The sequence below is a fragment of the Poecilia reticulata genome, linkage group LG2 (genome assembly GCF_000633615.1).
Source record: "Poecilia reticulata strain Guanapo linkage group LG2, Guppy_female_1.0+MT, whole genome shotgun sequence".
Lineage (NCBI taxonomy): Eukaryota > Metazoa > Chordata > Actinopteri > Cyprinodontiformes > Poeciliidae > Poecilia > Poecilia reticulata.
In genome coordinates, this window is record NC_024332.1 from 18,267,887 (window position 1) to 18,285,585 (window position 17,699).

Consider the following 17,699-nt stretch of genomic DNA (forward strand, 5'->3'; position numbering starts at 1 on the left):
ATATATTTCAGTCACATAATGAAACATGGAAATTCTACAAAATAGAATCTCAACACATTTGGTGGGGAAAGAATCACATGTAATTAAAAATTTATGCCAAAATCCCCTCGGCTAAAATCAACTGTACTCTTGCTTTCGACGCTATTTACTGCCCCAAGAGGACACACCTACTTCTCTTTAATTCAGTTGAAATATACTTTTATGCCGAAGGGAATTTAAATGTTCTCTTGACTCGCATCATCTAAGTGATTTCAAAGAGTGATGATGTTGAGGGAGGATCTCAGCAAGCGCTCGACCTCTCACTGAAAATTGTTGCTGTGTGACAGCCTCATGCCTGTCATGACACGCTAACAGCTCAATGTAACAGCTGCAGAGAAGATATCCAACAGTAGCATGCCCTGAATGACATCATCAGTTGTTAGCAAGCGCTGCTGATCCACCTCATTTCCTTTTGCCACTCCTTTTTAAATCTCTGTTTGGCCGTTTGGTTAAAAAGCCAGTAAGAGAGACACTGGCGTTGGTGATGTTATCCTTGCTTTTTGCTTAAAAGCTTACAATGTTCACAATTTTTTCATATTTACTATCATGATGAAATGATGCATGAAAAGATTTTGTTAAAATATTTTTTTATGTTGGATGTTTCCCCCCCAATGTGTAAATGTACATAAATTGAAGATTTTTTTTCTTTAATATCTTTAGCATGAGATATTTGTGTTACAAGTAAAAATTTATTTCTTTAAAGACTAACACATTTTTAATAGAGGAGAAACTGTTGTAATCTGTAACCTAATGAAACCAAACAAGAAAGCTGTTTTTATTTCAAAAAATTAAAAAAGCACTTAACCAGTGCTTTTTAAGATGGCAGCGATTTTCTCTGTTACCATAAATCTCTTGGGCTTCTCCAACTCTTGTCTGATGTAATCTAGGCACGCTGTTTATGATCACGATGACGTTCGAAGTGTTGACAGAATTTTTACTGTGTTAAAACTTTCTTTCTCTCTCGTCCATTAAATGTTGTTTCTATTTACGCTCATGTGGAAAGAAAAGAGGTATTGTCATGAGAAAATATTTTCAGCTGTCTTGGTGTAGCCTGCTAGTTTAGTGTAGTTGTTTTCTAGCTCAGCTCAGACAATGTTGATCAAATAGAAGAGCTCCCCTCCCCATTAAGGATAACCTCACATTAATCTCACACAGTGGGTTTCTTTTCTGCTATTTTTATCATTCTGTGTTGCTTCTTTTAGCTGGAGGATGACATTGTGGCCAAGCCAAACTATTTTGCCACTATGAGGAACTTCGCCCTGCAGCTGTCCTCTGAGGACTGGATGATCCTGGAGTTCTCCCAGCTTGGCTTCATTGGTATTACCTTCTGTCAATCAGCCTCAAACAATTACCAAACAAATGCAGTGTGCTGTTTCAGCACTATCGTTACTACTATCTATTTTTTAAACTGACTTGCATTCTTATTTTATTAAGTACATTTCTTTGCTTATAAAGGCAAAATAATGGAATTTGCAGATATAGCTCATTGTGACGGCACTGCAGAATTACTAAAATTCAAAATGATAAATACTGTCAATCAATGAGATAAAATTAGTCAATGAAATTATTAATTCCTAGAATAAGATGCAAATTTAAATACAGGTAATGACTGGGTTGATCACTACACCCAGTCTGAAATGAGAACTTCAGACTTCTGATCACAAGAAAACCAACTATTGCACACAGTAACAAATATAATGGCTGCTGGTTTGTTGCATCTCAAGTCTTTTAATAAAAAATAAATAAAAGTAGCTCACATTGAATGTTTTTAACAATGAAAATATAATTTGTAAATCCTTAGACCAATATACTGTGTTAGACAGTATATTGGTCTAACACAGACCAATATACTGGTCTGTGTTAGACCAGTATATTGCTATGGCATGTACAAGATGTACCTTGTACATCTTGTACAGGGTACAAGATGTACCCTGTATTTCATCCAATCAGTGTGAGCTGGGCACCACCATGAACTAAAACATCAAACCATCATTGCTGCATGGCTTTCATGCTGGACTGCTGTTAATATTTTGCTATTTATAGCCTGGCACTTATTCATTTTTAATTAATTTCTAATCTGTTTTTATCTCTTCAATAATTTGTCAAAGATCCCAAACAAACTGATGTTGTTGTATCACGTTGGAGGCTTGTGGCCTCTGTGATTCTTTCATGGGTTTATCTCGTTTCACGTAACTGGTAACTTATTACCAACCTTCTGTGGAGGAACAAGAAACATCTCTTAAGTCGTTTTCTCGTTCTTACAGGAAAAATGTTCCAGGCTCCAGATCTGAACCTCATTGTGGAGTTCATCTTTATGTTCTACAAAGAGAAGCCTATCGACTGGCTGCTGGACCATATTCTCTGGGTCAAAGTCTGTAACCCTGAGAAAGATGCGGTAGGTCCTGTCAATAACGCACAAACAAGAGAGTCAACATTGCAGGGATTAATCTCATCATTTGTTGCTTTTTTTTTTCTCCTCCAGAAACACTGTGAGCGGCAGAAATCCAGCCTCCGCGTGCGGTTTAGACCCTCGCTCTTCCAGCACGTCGGACTCCACTCTTCTCTTGCTGGAAAGATTCAGAAACTCACAGTGAGCTCTCGTGTCCTGACCGTTGTTGACATTCAGAGTGAGGGGAATCCGTTTCCTGCATATAGAAACAGTGGTTTCCTTTCTGTCTGGGTCTGTAGGATAAGGACTTCCTGAAGCCGCTGCTCCATAAGATGCATGTTAACCCCCCAGCAGAGGTCTCCACTTCCATGAAGGTAACACTCCAGAGGTTTTGTAACATGTGCTCTGTATTGTTGTCAGTTAAATCATATTAAGATACATTTTTTAAGAGTAAATGAGTTTCTTTTGCGTCATGCAGGTTTATCAGGGCCACACTCTGGAGAAGACGTACCTTGGAGAAGATTTCTTCTGGGCTATCACACCTACTTCTGGAGACTACATCCTCTTTAAATTTGACAGACCAGTTAGCATAGAAAGGTAAGGAGCAGCATACACCGTATGTAGGGTGCTTACAGGCTAAACATTTTCACACACAGGCACACGCAGAGAACTTCTCACCTATTTTTCTTCTCTGTCCTTCAGTAAGTGTGGCTCAGCTTCGGTGAGGATGTATGCGTGTGTGTGTGCGCGCGTGTCTCTGGAGGTCAGGGTGAGCTAATGAGAGCGCTCTAAATTCAGCATTCTCAGGCTGCTGCTCTGCAGTGGTGAGGCAGATGGGAAGGAAGATGGAGAAATAGAAGCAGGTTAAAACCAGCCTGAGAGGAGAGACGACCAAAAACCCTTTGTTCATGTTGAAACGAAGTAAAATAAGGCTGCAGTTGTGAAAACAACGTTACGAGTACAATGCCCATCCCTACATGTGCAACCGATCTTACCCACCGATCTCATCTGCCTGTTCAAAGATCTGAAAATCACCGAAAGAACTTCCGCTTGCCGACGAAACAAGTTTGTATTGTTTCACTGGTTTTGAATAATTTTTTTTTAAATAAAATAAAATTGGAACATTGAGGGGAGTATTGTATCTTAATAAATATCTTAATAAAATTGATATCGGCCAAAATCTGAATTTTAAAGATTGGTAATCAGGCAGACAGCTACAATCAATTCACTCCTTAATATAATAACTAAAGCCATCCAAGTAGTGAAAGGAAATAGTTTCAAATGTAATAGGATAAAAAGTTTCTCTTTAAGGTTATAATCTTGCAACCTTGCTGATATATGAAAACAATGTATAATTTTGCCATCCTCTACTGCTTTGTGTTGGCTTACGTTTTCAAGGCACCGAATGCCTTAACCACATGATGTATCCAATTTCATGACATACAAATATTGGTTGGACTGTCTTCCTGTTGAAGTCACTAGTGCTCATCCTCGGATGCAAATGTTAAAATAATGCACGATTTAATTGGCAGGTTCCTGTTTCGCAGCGGAAACCAGGAGCACCCGGGGGACAAGATTGAAAACACCACAGTGGAAATACTACCTTCATCGGTAGGGAAACGCCTCCCACACGCACGCACACCACACACACACACGCACACAGTCCGTCACTGAGAGATGTGCAAAAGGCCTCAATTAGATTACATCGAGTGGTTGCTCTTTTGGACGTAGCGTATTGATTTTTGACAGTAGTGAGGGCGATGACAGAATCACTGCTTCTGTCAGTTCGGTCGGAATATGTAATTTACACATTTATTGTAAAACTTTTAACTTGTGTGAGCATGCTGGGTGCTGTTTAAATGGTACGTCAGTGACATTTGCATTTGTCTTTACATTTTGTTTTTCGTCTTTCAATGTTAGGAAAGTGGACTGCAGACCAAAGAGAAGTACAAGCGAACTGAAGATCGCTTTTACAGGATCGGTAAGAGCTTTTAATGTTTTAATTCTACAGAGCAGTAGCACAGTTATTGGTTCCCTAAGCTTTCCTTTTAAAGAGAAAGTGCCTGACTAAACAGAGCTGTTCCACATATTCACCTTTTCTCATTCTTGGCTTCATTTGGCTTAAAGACACAATTCCAGATAAAACCCTGGTAGATTTTAACGAACTCTACATGTTTACTGTTATGATGGAAGAACAGAAAAGTTTTTCTTTTCCTTGTTATCATTCCTAACAGAAATGAGCCTCCTGGGCTATCATACTTACAGCCAAGACGATCAAGAAGTTGTGGATTCATAATGAAATGATTCACTAAACTCTGATCAACTTAAAGTATCAATAGTTTTAGTTAAATTTCACTTTAGCTTACCGATATTTCTGCTGGTTAGTAATAATGAGGGAAGGCAAAAAGTTGTAAATTAGTTGATGGAAACATGTGATGTGACACCAGGAAGGTGTTTGTTTACAACCAAATATGGAAAGTAACTGGTTACATTTACTAGTGTAGCTGTAAATAAGTACAATTTGTGTACTTTGTAATTTTTGAAGACTTGAACTTTTACTTTTACTTGAGTAAAGTATTTTACTCTTATACATTTGAAATCTTGTATTAATGAGAAAAAATGAAATAAAAGATTTTGCAAATGTATGTCATTAAAATACCGCACAAACATTTATGTTGTATGTTAACATGTTTTATTTTTTTTATCTATAAGTGATGTTCTTTAAGTAAAAAGAGTTTCAGACCGATATCTCCTCTTTTATTTTGTAATAAAAGTCTACGAGTGGAATGTTCTTCTGCTCATAAAACTAATTAACTTTTACTTAAAGTAACATTTTAATGAGGTACTGTATATTTGTATTTGAGTACATTTTAGACTGGTGTCTTAAGTAAAATTATGCTAAAAGTGCAGTAAAAGTAACTGCACTTTTACATTAATACATTACTTTTATACTCTTTCCACCTTTGTGTGCAACATGTGATACGCCTTCTAAATTTCCTCTGCATGTTCTCTTCACAATTTCCTTCATTTTTTTTGATAATGTGCAAGATAATTGCTCTCTCCCCTCTTATCAGTTTATAACTACGACTCACATTTTGCCCCTGGTTTCTTGCATTTTAAGTATTGTTCTCAGTCAGTGAAGATGGCTTGGGTTTAAATGATTTTGGGTTGAACACTCAGGTAATTTTGAGAAAGGTGTGGCAGAGGGAGCGGTGGATCCGGCCTTCAACCCTGTCGTTGCCCTTCGGCTTTCCGTTCTGAAAGACTCTGCGGTGTGGGCCATCCTCAGTGAGGTAAGTCCAGGTTTCCAGGTCACGACATGTTCAACTTTTTTTTGTTTTTTCCAGATGTGAAGCCCCTCTTTGTTTCTGCCTACTCAGGCGAATAACTGAATGAAAAGCCGGTGTGCTCTCTCATTGCAGATCCACATAAAGAGGGTATCTGGCTGATTGTTCTGCAGGAGACACATGAATCACAGCCCCTGGAGGGCCAAAATCTCCCAGACTGCTAATGTGGGGTCTCTAGTACCTAGCAACCAGCAGAGAAGTGATTAGAGCTTAGAGTTGTCTAAGAAATGCCAGCTCTCTGTCCCCGTTCTTCCTGATTTGCTTTGTTTTTGCTTCTTATTTATCGGTTTCTCCCCTCTCTTTCTCCACGACTCCCCACACTCTTGTGAATTCCACTTACTTTTGAGAATGGGAATACTACTGTCTGCAATCAACGGAGGGAGGGTGTGAAGACATCTGCTCGCAGCAGCTCGGACTCTTAAAGTGACTGTGTTGCTGAGCAGCTCGGAGACCAGTCAGATTAGTTGCTGGATGAAAGAGGCCGAATCTTCACAGGTGGAGAGAACCAGTCCACCTGGCCAGTGGTGGAGATGCTGCCAAATCCCTCAATTACTCAATGCTGCCACACCTGGGCGAGCGGGGGCGTTGCACTGTCTCTAGTGCCTCAGCAAGCCCAGCGATGATAAAGAATGTCTACGTCTCTAAAGGCCAGTTGTTCTCCGTTCCTAGCAGAAATGGTGGAGGTCTACCCTCTGACACGTGACTCTAGATCAACCAACACCAGCCCAAACAAATGTCTTTTTTTTTTTTTTTTCTTCACTGCAATCAAACAAAAACCGGTCCCGTTGTTACGCTGGTGAGCTTATTGTCCCATAATCCATCTGAGTGATATTTGACTGTAGGGCAGCCTAGCGACCCATGAAGAAAATCAGCACCTTGACGTCCAACTTTTCTCACCTTTTTTTGTCTGACATGCTGTTTGACCTTGAGGTCAGTTTATAGTCGACTAACTTGGACATTAGCCTGGCTATGTTTCCCCGAAGAAATATATTGTTATACTGACATATTATTATTATTATTACAGCTACGATTGACGATCTATGAAGTTGACTTAATTTATTGGAAATAAATCTTTAATTTGTACAAGAGGTAAAATATATTTTTATTCTAAGAGATGTTTACGGTAGTTACGAGTCTGTTTTTATGTACTTTTTTTCCTTTTTAATCTGAATTGCTTCTGTGCATCCTTATATTCATGCCATACTGACGCCTCGTTTCAGAGTCCCGAATCGCATTCATTTTAATTGTATAGAAACCTGTTTGCAGGGCTCCTACGCATTAAGGAAACTCTTAATTCACACTCCATGCTTTTTAACAAATGTGTCAACTTGTGTAAAATGATTTTTCTAGAATCTTTTGTGCTCCACATTCAAGAACATAAAAACGAGACGTTTTGAAAACACAATCAGTCGCAACCTTTTAAGACAAGATAATAGTGTGCTGTAAACCTTTATTTCAATAATTTATCAGGCTAGAATGAGAAAACCAAGAAGGTGATCTTGAAGCCTTGGTTTTGCTCTTTGTAAGGAGTTGCTTAACGCTCTGGAGTCTGTTACATCGAGATAATGCAGCTGCCACGACTAAATAAGCTTGAGGATTCTATCTCACTATAATGAAACGGTGACGCTAGCAGCACATCTAAAAACACCCAAACCATTTTAGTTATACCAACGGAACTAATTTGAGATCTCAATTTCTGAAGATAAAGTGATGAAAATTATCAAAACAAAATGATTTTGAGGTGTTGGTATCAGTATGAAGAGTTAAATGCTTGTTATCCTGAGATGATGAAACTCGAAACTCAACTTGCCTGATATCTTGACATAATAAAATAAGCTGTAAAAGTATGGTGGTTTTAATATTGAAGCTAGCTAAATGTAGAGAGGATTTAGCTGTCACAATAAAAACAATTTTTTTATATCCGTGCTTCTCAGATAGTTCCTGTTGCCGTCAAAAGATGGGCAGTTGCATTCGAATACAGCTTTACTGTATTTTACTAAAATAAAACACATTTTCTTTTCCGTTTTTAATATTTGGAGCACACCAATACTAAAGGAAAATAAAAACAATCTGACCTTGGTTAAAATGGCCAAAAATTGGTTAGGCTACTAGAAAACTGATGTAGATCATGTGGAATATTGAAATATGTGAAGTGTAGGAACCCTGTTGTAGATATGGGTCTAAAATAGGAAAAAAATGTGCCTTATAACACAGTTATCTTAAAAATTGCCTCAAAATCTGTATAATCCGTTCCCTCTTGGTTTCTTCTCTAGAAAGACATTGTATGTTAATATTTAAAAATAACAGTATAAACTGATGTCAAAGATGATCTTACTGCTGTCCAAAATTAGTGAAAGACATAGTTTTATTAGCTCAGTCTCTGACATAGCAATATTTGCACTGCTTTACTGTTTTTTTTTCCTTTACTTTTTTTTTGTTTTAAATCACACTGTCCTCATTGTACCTCACTTTTCACCTTCATGCATCTGTTTAACAAATTCAACCATTTATTTAGTCAATTTTTAATGGACAGGATATGACTACTGATCGTTAGAGTGCACTTCTGATTGTACATACATCTAAAATATATATTCACTTTTTCCCCGTTTGAAGTAGTTTCTTTTTACATTTTCATGTTTGTGGCCAACTATCTCAGTGGAAACTCTTTGTAAGTGAAACTTGACTGATCTTTTGTATTGGTGATTGTTGCTTTCACTGTTAAGGGGTTAGTGAAGTGCCTTTAGGTGGGATTGTTTTCTAATGACTAATTTCTGGCTTATGCTTGTTTGCATTCATGACATGTAATTTATAAACATTTTGTTTAGATGTAAATGGGTTTTAACCCAGTCGAAGTATGTGCGCCGTCCAGTCTCGCTAGTTCATCTTTTAATTTGAAAATCTGGGCACAGTAATGTTTGGAAATGACATTTTCCTCCTTCCACGATGTTTCCTCTGCTTTCATAAACAAAAAGTAAGCACATGTAAGGGAAGAATTGTCATGTGATCTTTGGGATTTTCCCCGCTCCTTTTTAAGGAAGAGGGACAGACCATAAAAAAACAACAACAAAAAAAAACCGCACACAAAGGACATTCACCCAATCACTTCCAATGCTCATCAGTTTATGTGCCTTCATCGTGTTCATGTGTTTGCCTGACTTTGGTGATATTTTTGGCATCAATTTTCCATGAACGTAAATTTTAAATAAACAACTGTTCTGGATAGAAGTAATGGTCATTTTTGTGTTGTGATTTTGTTCTTCTCTCATCACTCATCCCACCCGCATTGCCAGGTTTTATTTTAAAATGCTAATATTAACACACGCGGCCAGAAGTTCACTTGAACGTCACATGCAATAAAAACTACAAACGTTCCCAGCATGCACATGTACTTCCGTCTTCCCATCATGCCTTTCATAATCATGGCGGCTGACAGTATTTCATAACATTTACATGTCACCGCTGTGTACACTTGAATTATTGCAGCTCTCGGTTTGTAAGTGCGTTTTCTTGTTTTTGGAGTGACTTCTGAAAAATGCCTAAATATTACGAGGATAAAGAGGAAGACACCAGAGCCTGCGCTGGCATCAGAGAGGACTTCAAGGCTTGTCTCCTCCAGCATGACTGCGTAGTGAAGGTAAGGAGGTGCACACTTCAGGTACAAATGACAATGAAAAAACTGTTTACACCGGAAAGGCCACTATATAAATGTATTGGGACTGAGTCTAATTTATTTAACATTTTAATGAGAACAGTTGCTTTATTTTGGAGTGACGTATTTAAATACGTCATATTTTTAACCAAATGCCTAGGTAAAAGTATTTCAGCTATGGTGTACTAGTGAATGCGGTTGGCCCAACAAATTGTAAATTGTAGCGAAAATGTTTGTTGAAACGATTATGTCACAGGATAACGGTTCAGACTATTATTCTGATTAAGTAGTCGCTTTCTAACGACGGTACAGCTACACGGCTAAAGCTAAACGTTAATGGTAAGTTAATGTTTACTTTTCCAGGCAAAGACATTAAACGTGAATTTTGAATTAAAAGACAAAATAACCAATTTAAAAACGAGCTTGAGAAGAATTTTTCTTCTTTTAAATCCAATACAGCTTTATTACAGCGTCATAGATAAACAGTTTTAAAGTCCCAAACATAATGATGATAAAAAAAAATAAAAAATACAATTCTTGTGTCCATTGTTATAATTAAAGATATAACATTGGACACAAGAATGAGAAAATAGTTAAAATCAAAAGCAGCAAAATGATCTGACAATAAGTGACATAATGGAAACATAAGCTCATTTCTAAAGGTAAAAGGCCTGATCTTTGCAGATTTACGCATTAGCCGTACACCTTCCAGTTCTTGTGATTTAACTAAAATCCAAAGGTTGATCTGTGCCTTAGAGATTTTTTTTTTTGTATCCATCTCCTGACTTATACTTTTCAATATAATTTCCTATGATATGCTGGGAGTGTTTTTTGTTTTTTTATGTCATTACAGCCATACGTGCTATTCATTCACTCTAGKCTTAAAAAGGAAAAGTCAACTATTACGTTGATGTAAAGTTTAGTAACTTACAGCAAAAGTGACATAACCTCTTTTTATTGTTCATTACTGATTTCTGACCAGAACATTTGTACCAGAAACATTTCCAAACAAGAAAAAAATGTAACACTTCAGGGTTACATATAGCAACATCTTCCATTTAAAACGATTAAAATAAGTTTCCTGGATGCCACAAATGTAATGTATTTGATAGAGAAMATGCATAAATCGCAAATGCATTAAAGAAGAAATASTTGTCATAATTTAAAATCAAAGCATAAAACTTAATCATKGGCCTTTCTAAAAGCTCTTGTGATTGTCTCAGAATAGTGTGTTTTAAAGTGTCTCTCTGTCCACCAGGAGGGAAAGATGCCCAGTGAGTGTCTGAAGGAAGGCCACTGCAAAGCCCTGCAGACGTCATTCTTTGAGTGCAAGAGGTCCATGGTGAGTGAGTCAGCTGTAGTCACTCAGTTACTGTACGACGCTGTTTGGTAGAAGGCCTTTAATGTTTAACAAAAATAACCAACTTTAAACATTTTCTGTCCGCAGCTGGATACAAGGTCGCGATTCAGAGGGAGGAAAGGATACTGAGGAACCAACTATTGTYGCGTTGTGACGAGACTGAGCAGCTTGTGTTGATTGAAATCAATGCAGCAACATGTGTGATGCTGCATCTTCAGCATTATGAACACCTCATCTGAAGCACAGGTRGAGAAGAGCAGCAACAAACGACAGGATGTGAAAGAACCCACAGCAGGATTAGGTGTTGATCTTTAACAAAAGACGAGAGCTCTCATTGGTTGGAGCGTTCAGCATGTTTTCCTGCCTTGTTAGAACATTTTTATTTTGTTATTTTGAATGAAAATCATCAACTTAAATAAATGATGACCAAAGTCAGAGGTTTGTCTGTTGAAAGTGGAGTCATTGCATTGTTGAGGTAACTTGAGTTTTACTATACAAAAAACAAAACAGGTGAACCACAAAACGTGTGGAGAACAGCAGCGACCTTCAGCATTAAGTTCAGACTCTCATTTCAGAGCCGCCATCATCATCTTCCTGAACTTCTCCATGTCTACCTTTTTTATGATGAAAACCTTGTGCGTCTTGTTCAGTAAGCCCAGAGTGTCCACTACCATCATGCCTCTGGTGTGCGCGCCCACCAGCTCCACGCTAACCGGGAATTGGTCGCTCTCTACAACGAAGGAGTCGTCCACGGCGGCCGCCATGGCGTACGAGTCGCAGGAAATCAGGCCCGAACCCGCGATGAACTCTTTCTCGAAGCGCTCGGTTTTCGACGCCTCGATGCTGTGGCTGAAGATCTTCGCCATGAAGCGAGCTTTGTGGCTGTTCTGCGCCAGCCAGGCGTCGCAGAACTCCTGAAGGAACGAAAACATTCGGCAGCTGCAACGTTTATTCACGTTTACTGTGGATAAACGATGATAATGAGTCGCATTCATCCACGTGTGAGAAAATATGGAAACGAGAGGTTACCCAAGGCAGCTTGTTGTAGCAGGTGAACTCCCAGCAGGCCAAGTAGGTGGGACACTGGTAATCATTCAGCACAATGTACGCTGCTTCTGGATCAGCAGTGAAGTTGAACTCGCCGCACACCGAGGTGTTTCCTCGGGCTGCAGAACAGAACCGCAAAACAAAAGTCGGTTTGGACCAGAGCGCTGCAACTTTTGCAAACCAAAGATTCATTTTTGCCTTCAGTCCAACAAGGTGAAACACGTTTAGAGCTGCAAATATTGCATAACATTTTGTTTAAAAAATTAAAAAAAATCATATTGATGAATATCTACTATAGGAAATGTGTTTTATAAGAACCACCATTTCATTTAATCTAAAAGAAGATGGATGGTTTTTAACCAATAGGACGTCAAAATTTGTGGAGAATGATGTAAACAATGTTCTTTCCAACTAAATCACAACTTGGTGACAAGAAATATATCATAAATACTATAAACAGCAAAAAGTTTTCACATTTTGGAAGTGAAGTACAAACTTTTTGTTGCGAGGGACAAAAAGGCAAAGAAAAAGTACCCGCAACCCTATTTTTAAAACTGAAATCACAAAATGTTATTGTGAATTTTTTTAGTAGGTCAACAATGAATTAAACATGCAGTGTTTTAATTAATAAAATAAAGCAGTCAGACTTTCTGTAGGAAGAAGATGTGTAAATAATTGCATATCCAAAACAGGATTTTGCTTGTTTACCTTAAGAGAAAGGCGTCCAGTTAGCAAATTCTTCTGGGCTTGATTATTAAAAAAAGAAATTTAATGAAGCTTATTATCAATAAAACCAGAATTTGTGTCACTATTTTTTTTTTKGGGGGGGGGGATGCTTGAAGTATTAAACCAAGTGTAACCCCTAAAAGCATATTTGTCAGAAAACTTTTGAGTAAAAATAATAAGTCGGTGACTTTATGCTGATATACCGTGACCTCCCTTTAGCTGTGATAAAAGTCGACTCCTTCAAACTAGTAACTCTCGGTGTTTCACTCACACTCAGTGTTCCCTCCCATGATGTAGAGCCCTTTAAGTTTGGCCGGCAAAGACGGATCCATCCTCACAGCCAGAGCCAGGTTGGTGAGCGGCGCCGTGGCAACCAACGACACCTGAGAGATGTAAAGTACGTGAACAAATAAGGGCACCTTATGACACCCTATTGTTTGTTTTTTTTGTTGTTTTTTACATAAACACAGGGATATTTTAAAACAATTCATGCAATACTGATACATGCAAGTATGGACCTTCTAAATATATATGTAATAATGAAAAAATGCTATTTCTGGTGTGGAACAAATACGGTCACTTCTACGTCCTACTTCATAATCTGAAAGTTACATTTAGAAACACATGAGAACTTTGTCACTCTGTCATTTCTGGAAGGTTTTCCCCGTTTAAACCTGATATGTTTAGTTTGACTTTAGCAGTTTATAAGTCTGTTAAGGGATCTGAAGTGGACTCAAAACATTTGGAAAACACTAAATCTGCACAAGTTCACTCCGGTGATGATGCTAAAGATGTTCCCAAATCTCTAAAATGTCATTAGGAGACCTAAAGACGTCTTATGTTTTCACTTTCTTTTCCAAAGTTAAAGATGAGATTAAACGCTGATATGTAAACATTTCCTTATAAAGAATTTAATATTTAATTGTGTGCCCTCATTTCATCACATGATATAGAGTACACAGTTGCTCATAAGACTGCAGTGCATGATGCCATCTCTGTGACTTTAGTGCTGTATTTTACCACAAACATTCACATTTTAACTAAAGTGTTCTGACGCATGTGTTTTTTTTTTTTTGTACTAAGCAGGCAGAATTTTAATATTGCTTCATCTAAAATTCATTCTAATCACCAAACCCTTTTTATGTACTTGGTCTTTTCTGCAGCTTAAATCTTTAATTTCTGCTTCTTGAACCCATTAATAAGCATGCTCAGATCTGCTGAGTTTGTTACTAAAATCCTTCCTAAATTTTCTCAGGAAATAACCCTGCAGTAAGTTGTCACACCATGAACAAGCACAGCTAAAGTGTTCACACCCCGTAAACTTTTTCACTTTTTTTTTTTTTTTTTTACATAAAAACCACAGACTTCAATTCATGCAATACTGGTTGGATGGAGAACCTCTACGACAACCAATCTTTAAGTCATGCTCCAGATTCTCAGCTGAATTGGTGTCTGGGGTTTGACTAGGCCATTCTAACACATGAATATGCTTAGATTTTATCCATACCAATGCAGCTCTGGCGGTATGTTCAGGGTTATTGTCCGGGGTTCACTCACCGTCTTACCAACTCAAACCAGCTTCTCTGCTTCTGCTGAAACAAGCATCCCCAWGGCATGACTCTGCCACCACCATGTTTCACAGTGAGGATGGTGCGTTCAGGGCACTGCACTGAGATAGATTTCTGCCTCACATGGTGATTCGTGGCATAAAACGTTCAGTTTCAGCCTCATATAACCGGAGCACCTTCTGCAACGTTTGCTTATGGTGAACGACAACCAGGATCTCTAACTGTCTTTGGTTACTTCTCAGATTAATGCTCTCCCTGCCAGGACACACTGAACAGTTTGAAGCTATGAACCGTGTTTTTACACTCTCTGTTTCTTGATCTTCACAATGCTGTTTGCTCCCTAAAGTTCTTTAACACACACATTGACCATGATTTGTATACATGAGGAGGAAACGATCAAACGTATCCTGTAGCTCTGACAGTCCTGCGTCTCTCACCTCTCCTGGATTTTCGTTAACAATCCTGACTATGRCCGACACGGCGCTCTCCTTCTGAAGTTGGTCCAGACCCGGAGCGTCAGGGTCAGGAGCGTCGCCCAGGCCGTCCTTCCCATGAAAGGATCCCGCATTTAGTCTTTTCCCAAGGATAGGCCTGTCAGCGCCTTTAAAGACTGGAATCTGACCCAGAAAACATAAGCGACAACTCGGTATAATGCAAAGAGAACAACTTCAAAACGTTCAAATATGTAACAGCACTAAACAGAGATAAGTCAGACCGTGAACGTAAACTACTTTGACCCACCTCCAGCTTGTTGCAGACCTGCAGAACCCGCAGTACGTTCTTGCACACGTTCTCCACAGCGGTGTTCCCGTGCACGCAGGTGATGCCCAGGATCTCCACACTGGGGGCGGCCAGCGCCAGCATGATGGCCTGAGCGTCGTCCACGCCACAGTCCACGTCCAGCAGCAGCTTCTTCATCGTCCTGAACCCTGCGAGAGCACACATTCACGTCCGACTCGGAAACAGCGACCTCAAATGTTTCATTTTCAACACAGCCGGAGTTTACCACAAAAACGGGACGTTTGAAACATATAATTAGACCCTCACAAATGACCTGAAACATTCACACGCACCTGAAACTTGATGTAGGAAGTATGAAGCGGTTGTAGTTCCTGACTAAACGTGGCCAGGGACAGTCGGCTGAAAACAACCTTTGAGCGCAAAACCAGCTGAATCATGAGCAGGTTGTACATGATGAAAGTTACAAAACAGGAAGCCAGATGTTAATAATTTACTCAACAGTAGCAGACTGTTTAAATAAACACAATGTGCTTTAGAGGTAAATCTGGGGAACTCATTAAAGATGATTGCCTTCAGAACCACTGGTAGATTTAAAGTTTTTAAATATAATCTATATATCAACCCTGATTCCTAGAAAGGAGTTGAAATAAGGGGCAAAGGTCACTTTGCGTGATCTCTGTTCAGTACCTGCACACGCCCAGAAATGTCCCAAGTCTTGAGATCTCCTGCCTTCAAGTCTCAAGGGTCAGTTCAGCATCGTCTCTGCCGTGGACTGCAGCTCCAGCTGGGATGTTTCTGAATATCACTCACAACGTCACCACAAAAATACTGAAAGATTTTACTACTTCCTCTCAGAATAACTCGGGTTCTTTTTGGGAAATTCTCAGCAGGCTGCCTAGAGCTTTTTTTTTTTTTGCTAAGTACAGATCATTTACAGAAGAAGCTTTCTAAACAAAAAAATCATAAGACGCTTTATAATAAAGAGAATGTTTGAAAATACTCATCTTTTTTTTCTTTTTCTTGTATTTGTGCTGACGTTGAGTTCACTTAGGGCTGCTAAAACCTATTTCTCCCCTCCATATTTCTTCAGTTTCTGCATTTTTTGCTACACTGACATGTTTCAGATCCTGTACAAATGTCACCATAAGACAAACATAGTCTGAGCTCATAAAAAAATCATTTATTGAGGGAGAAAAGAAGCTGCCAACACCGACCACGTGAATTAATCCGTTAACCTAGTTGCAGGTTGTGCCGCTGAGCAGCAACAACTAGCGGAGACATTTTATCCAACTCTTCTATGCAGTAATGTTTTCATTTAGCCATGTTTTTGTTTTAGCATGTACAGCCCGTTTAAAAATCTGAATTGAATTGTTAATTTTTTTTCCCCTCCATTTGTGGCTCTCATTGTGTGAAAATATTCCAGACTGATGGATGTCGATGACTTAATTCTCATCTGATCTTGAATTTCTTTAGTTTGGGCAGCTTTTAATTAAGCAATTCTACAGATCAGCCAGTGTGTGATTCAACTCAGCCTTCCAAAAATGTGAATAACTCATTTAACAATGGCAGTAATTACTTTACATTAAAAAAAATAAATAAAAACTTAGGTTGGTTTGGATACCTTGACTCCATGACCCTTTTTGTAAACACTTTTGTATTTTCTTATCTTTGTTCGATATAAACTATCAGAAAAATGTTAATGTCAGTATAAATATATATAGGTGACAAATACCTTTTCACATACTCTAGATATCACAATGGTGGTGGAAATGACTCAAGAAGCAACTAAAAAGTTGAAAGGCTGAGATTTACTGACAACAAATTAAAAGAAAACTGGCAGATGGATTTAAAAAAAAACAAACAAAAACTTAAAAACTTGTAGATGGACAATAAAACATAAAATAAAGAATAAAGGTTTAAAATAAAATAAAAGTCTCAGTATACTTTTTTATTAAAAGTTTTATTTTCGACAGTTTATTGACGGGGATTAACGAGTTAGACCAGAGATTACAGAAAACTTTTGAAACACAAATTTTAATTTGATTCTGTCCACATCTGTAGAGCAAACTGGTTCTCTAAAGCACAGAGGTCGCTCTCAGGTCACCGGCATCCTGCATGTTTTAGTTCTCTCCCTAGTGGTTGTAACAACCTCCTCTTCAAGTCAGTGTTCTGCTTAGGCCTCTAATGAGCCATCGTTTGATGCAGGTGTGTAAAATCAGGGAGAGAACTAAAACAYGCAGGATGCCGGCCCTCGAGGACCGACTTTGGACACCCCTCTTGTAGAGCTTATGCAAAAGCTTGGTCTCTCTAGAACAGGGGTCCCCAAACTACGGCCCGTGGGCCGGATCCGGCCCGCCTCCACATTTGGTGCGGCCCCCTGGAAGTGAATCATTGGAAGTCAAAATTGTAAATAAAAGAAAGCGCCCATTAAAACGGAATTAGGTTTAAATAGGGAATTGAAATTTGAGAATGTTGTTGATCAGTTAAATAGCATTGAGGGGAAAAAGAAGATGTTTCATGTTTTAAATAATACTGGGATCATTATGAGAATTTGAGGTATAGATATTAGGATCCAGTAGATGGCAGTAGTGCAACAATAATGGACGCAAGGTGCCATTGAAATCTAAAGAAGAAGAAAGCGCCCATTTTCATTTAGCACAGACACGAAGGATCAGCACTTTTACAGTTACCGTTTGGAAACTACCGTAATCAGTTCAGTTAAATCTAAACTTGACAACTTTTCTTTTTCAACAGTAACAAATGTGATATTCAATTGACCTGTTATGACTCAAATGCTGGGTGCTGCTGCTGCATCACTGTGGAAAACCTGGAG

At 38.6% G+C, this 17,699-nt stretch overlaps 3 protein-coding genes across 6 annotated transcripts in view; 2 read left to right on the plus strand and 1 right to left on the minus strand.

The window, feature by feature from the left end:
• mgat4a (alpha-1,3-mannosyl-glycoprotein 4-beta-N-acetylglucosaminyltransferase A) overlaps window positions 1-9,000 on the plus strand; it is a 37,169-nt gene extending 28,169 nt beyond the window's left edge. The window contains exons 9-17 of one of the 2 annotated variants that reach the window (XM_008434584.2): window positions 1,242-1,356; window positions 2,304-2,434; window positions 2,522-2,629; window positions 2,728-2,802; window positions 2,907-3,025; window positions 3,961-4,039; window positions 4,349-4,409; window positions 5,609-5,721; window positions 5,851-9,000. In XM_008434584.2, the coding sequence (XP_008432806.1) occupies window positions 1,242-1,356; window positions 2,304-2,434; window positions 2,522-2,629; window positions 2,728-2,802; window positions 2,907-3,025; window positions 3,961-4,039; window positions 4,349-4,409; window positions 5,609-5,721; window positions 5,851-5,877 (828 nt within the window). In that variant the 3' untranslated portion in view covers window positions 5,878-9,000. Of the gene's footprint in view, window positions 1-1,241; window positions 1,357-2,303; window positions 2,435-2,521; window positions 2,630-2,727; window positions 2,803-2,906; window positions 3,026-3,130; window positions 3,557-3,960; window positions 4,040-4,348; window positions 4,410-5,608; window positions 5,722-5,850 lie in introns of those variants that run through there. The other variant, XM_017302160.1, reaches the window with a different exon arrangement.
• A 165-nt stretch (window positions 9,001-9,165) lies between these two features.
• On the plus strand, window positions 9,166-11,219 carry coa5 (cytochrome C oxidase assembly factor 5). The gene is made up of 3 exons (XM_008434630.2): window positions 9,166-9,409; window positions 10,683-10,766; window positions 10,872-11,219. Exons 1-3 carry the CDS (start codon window positions 9,308-9,310, stop codon window positions 10,911-10,913), a joined length of 228 nt encoding a protein of 75 aa, XP_008432852.1. The 5' UTR covers window positions 9,166-9,307; the 3' UTR covers window positions 10,914-11,219.
• Window positions 11,149-16,727, minus strand: LOC103479903 (inosine-uridine preferring nucleoside hydrolase). Of its 3 annotated transcripts, none has more exons than XM_017302171.1 (6): window positions 15,554-16,727; window positions 14,867-15,294; window positions 14,563-14,742; window positions 12,829-12,940; window positions 11,814-11,950; window positions 11,149-11,698 (listed from the first exon to the last, which is right to left on the minus strand). In XM_017302171.1, the coding sequence occupies exons 2-6, from the start codon at window positions 15,068-15,070 to the stop codon at window positions 11,351-11,353; spliced, it is 981 nt and encodes a 326-aa protein (XP_017157660.1). In that variant the 5' UTR covers window positions 15,071-15,294; window positions 15,554-16,727; the 3' UTR covers window positions 11,149-11,350. The 3 variants fall into 3 exon arrangements, with proteins under 3 accessions (XP_017157660.1, XP_017157662.1, XP_008432821.1); XM_017302173.1 differs by having other exon boundaries at window positions 14,867-15,054; window positions 15,199-16,727; XM_008434599.2 differs by having other exon boundaries at window positions 14,867-16,727.
• Between the last annotated feature and the right edge of the window lie 972 nt (window positions 16,728-17,699).

What these genes read in the sequence shown, in the direction of transcription:
- coa5 (XM_008434630.2), top strand. Translation starts at nt 9,308, where the DNA reads ATGCCTAAATATTACGAGGATAAAGAGGAAGACACCAGAGCCTGCGCT. An exon ending in AGCATGACTGCGTAGTGAAG is followed by an intron (nt 9,410 to 10,682) that starts GTAAGGAGGTGC and finishes TCTGTCCACCAG; the next exon opens with GAGGGAAAGATGCCCAGTGA. An exon ending in TTGAGTGCAAGAGGTCCATG is followed by an intron (nt 10,767 to 10,871) that starts GTGAGTGAGTCA and finishes TTCTGTCCGCAG; the next exon opens with CTGGATACAAGGTCGCGATT.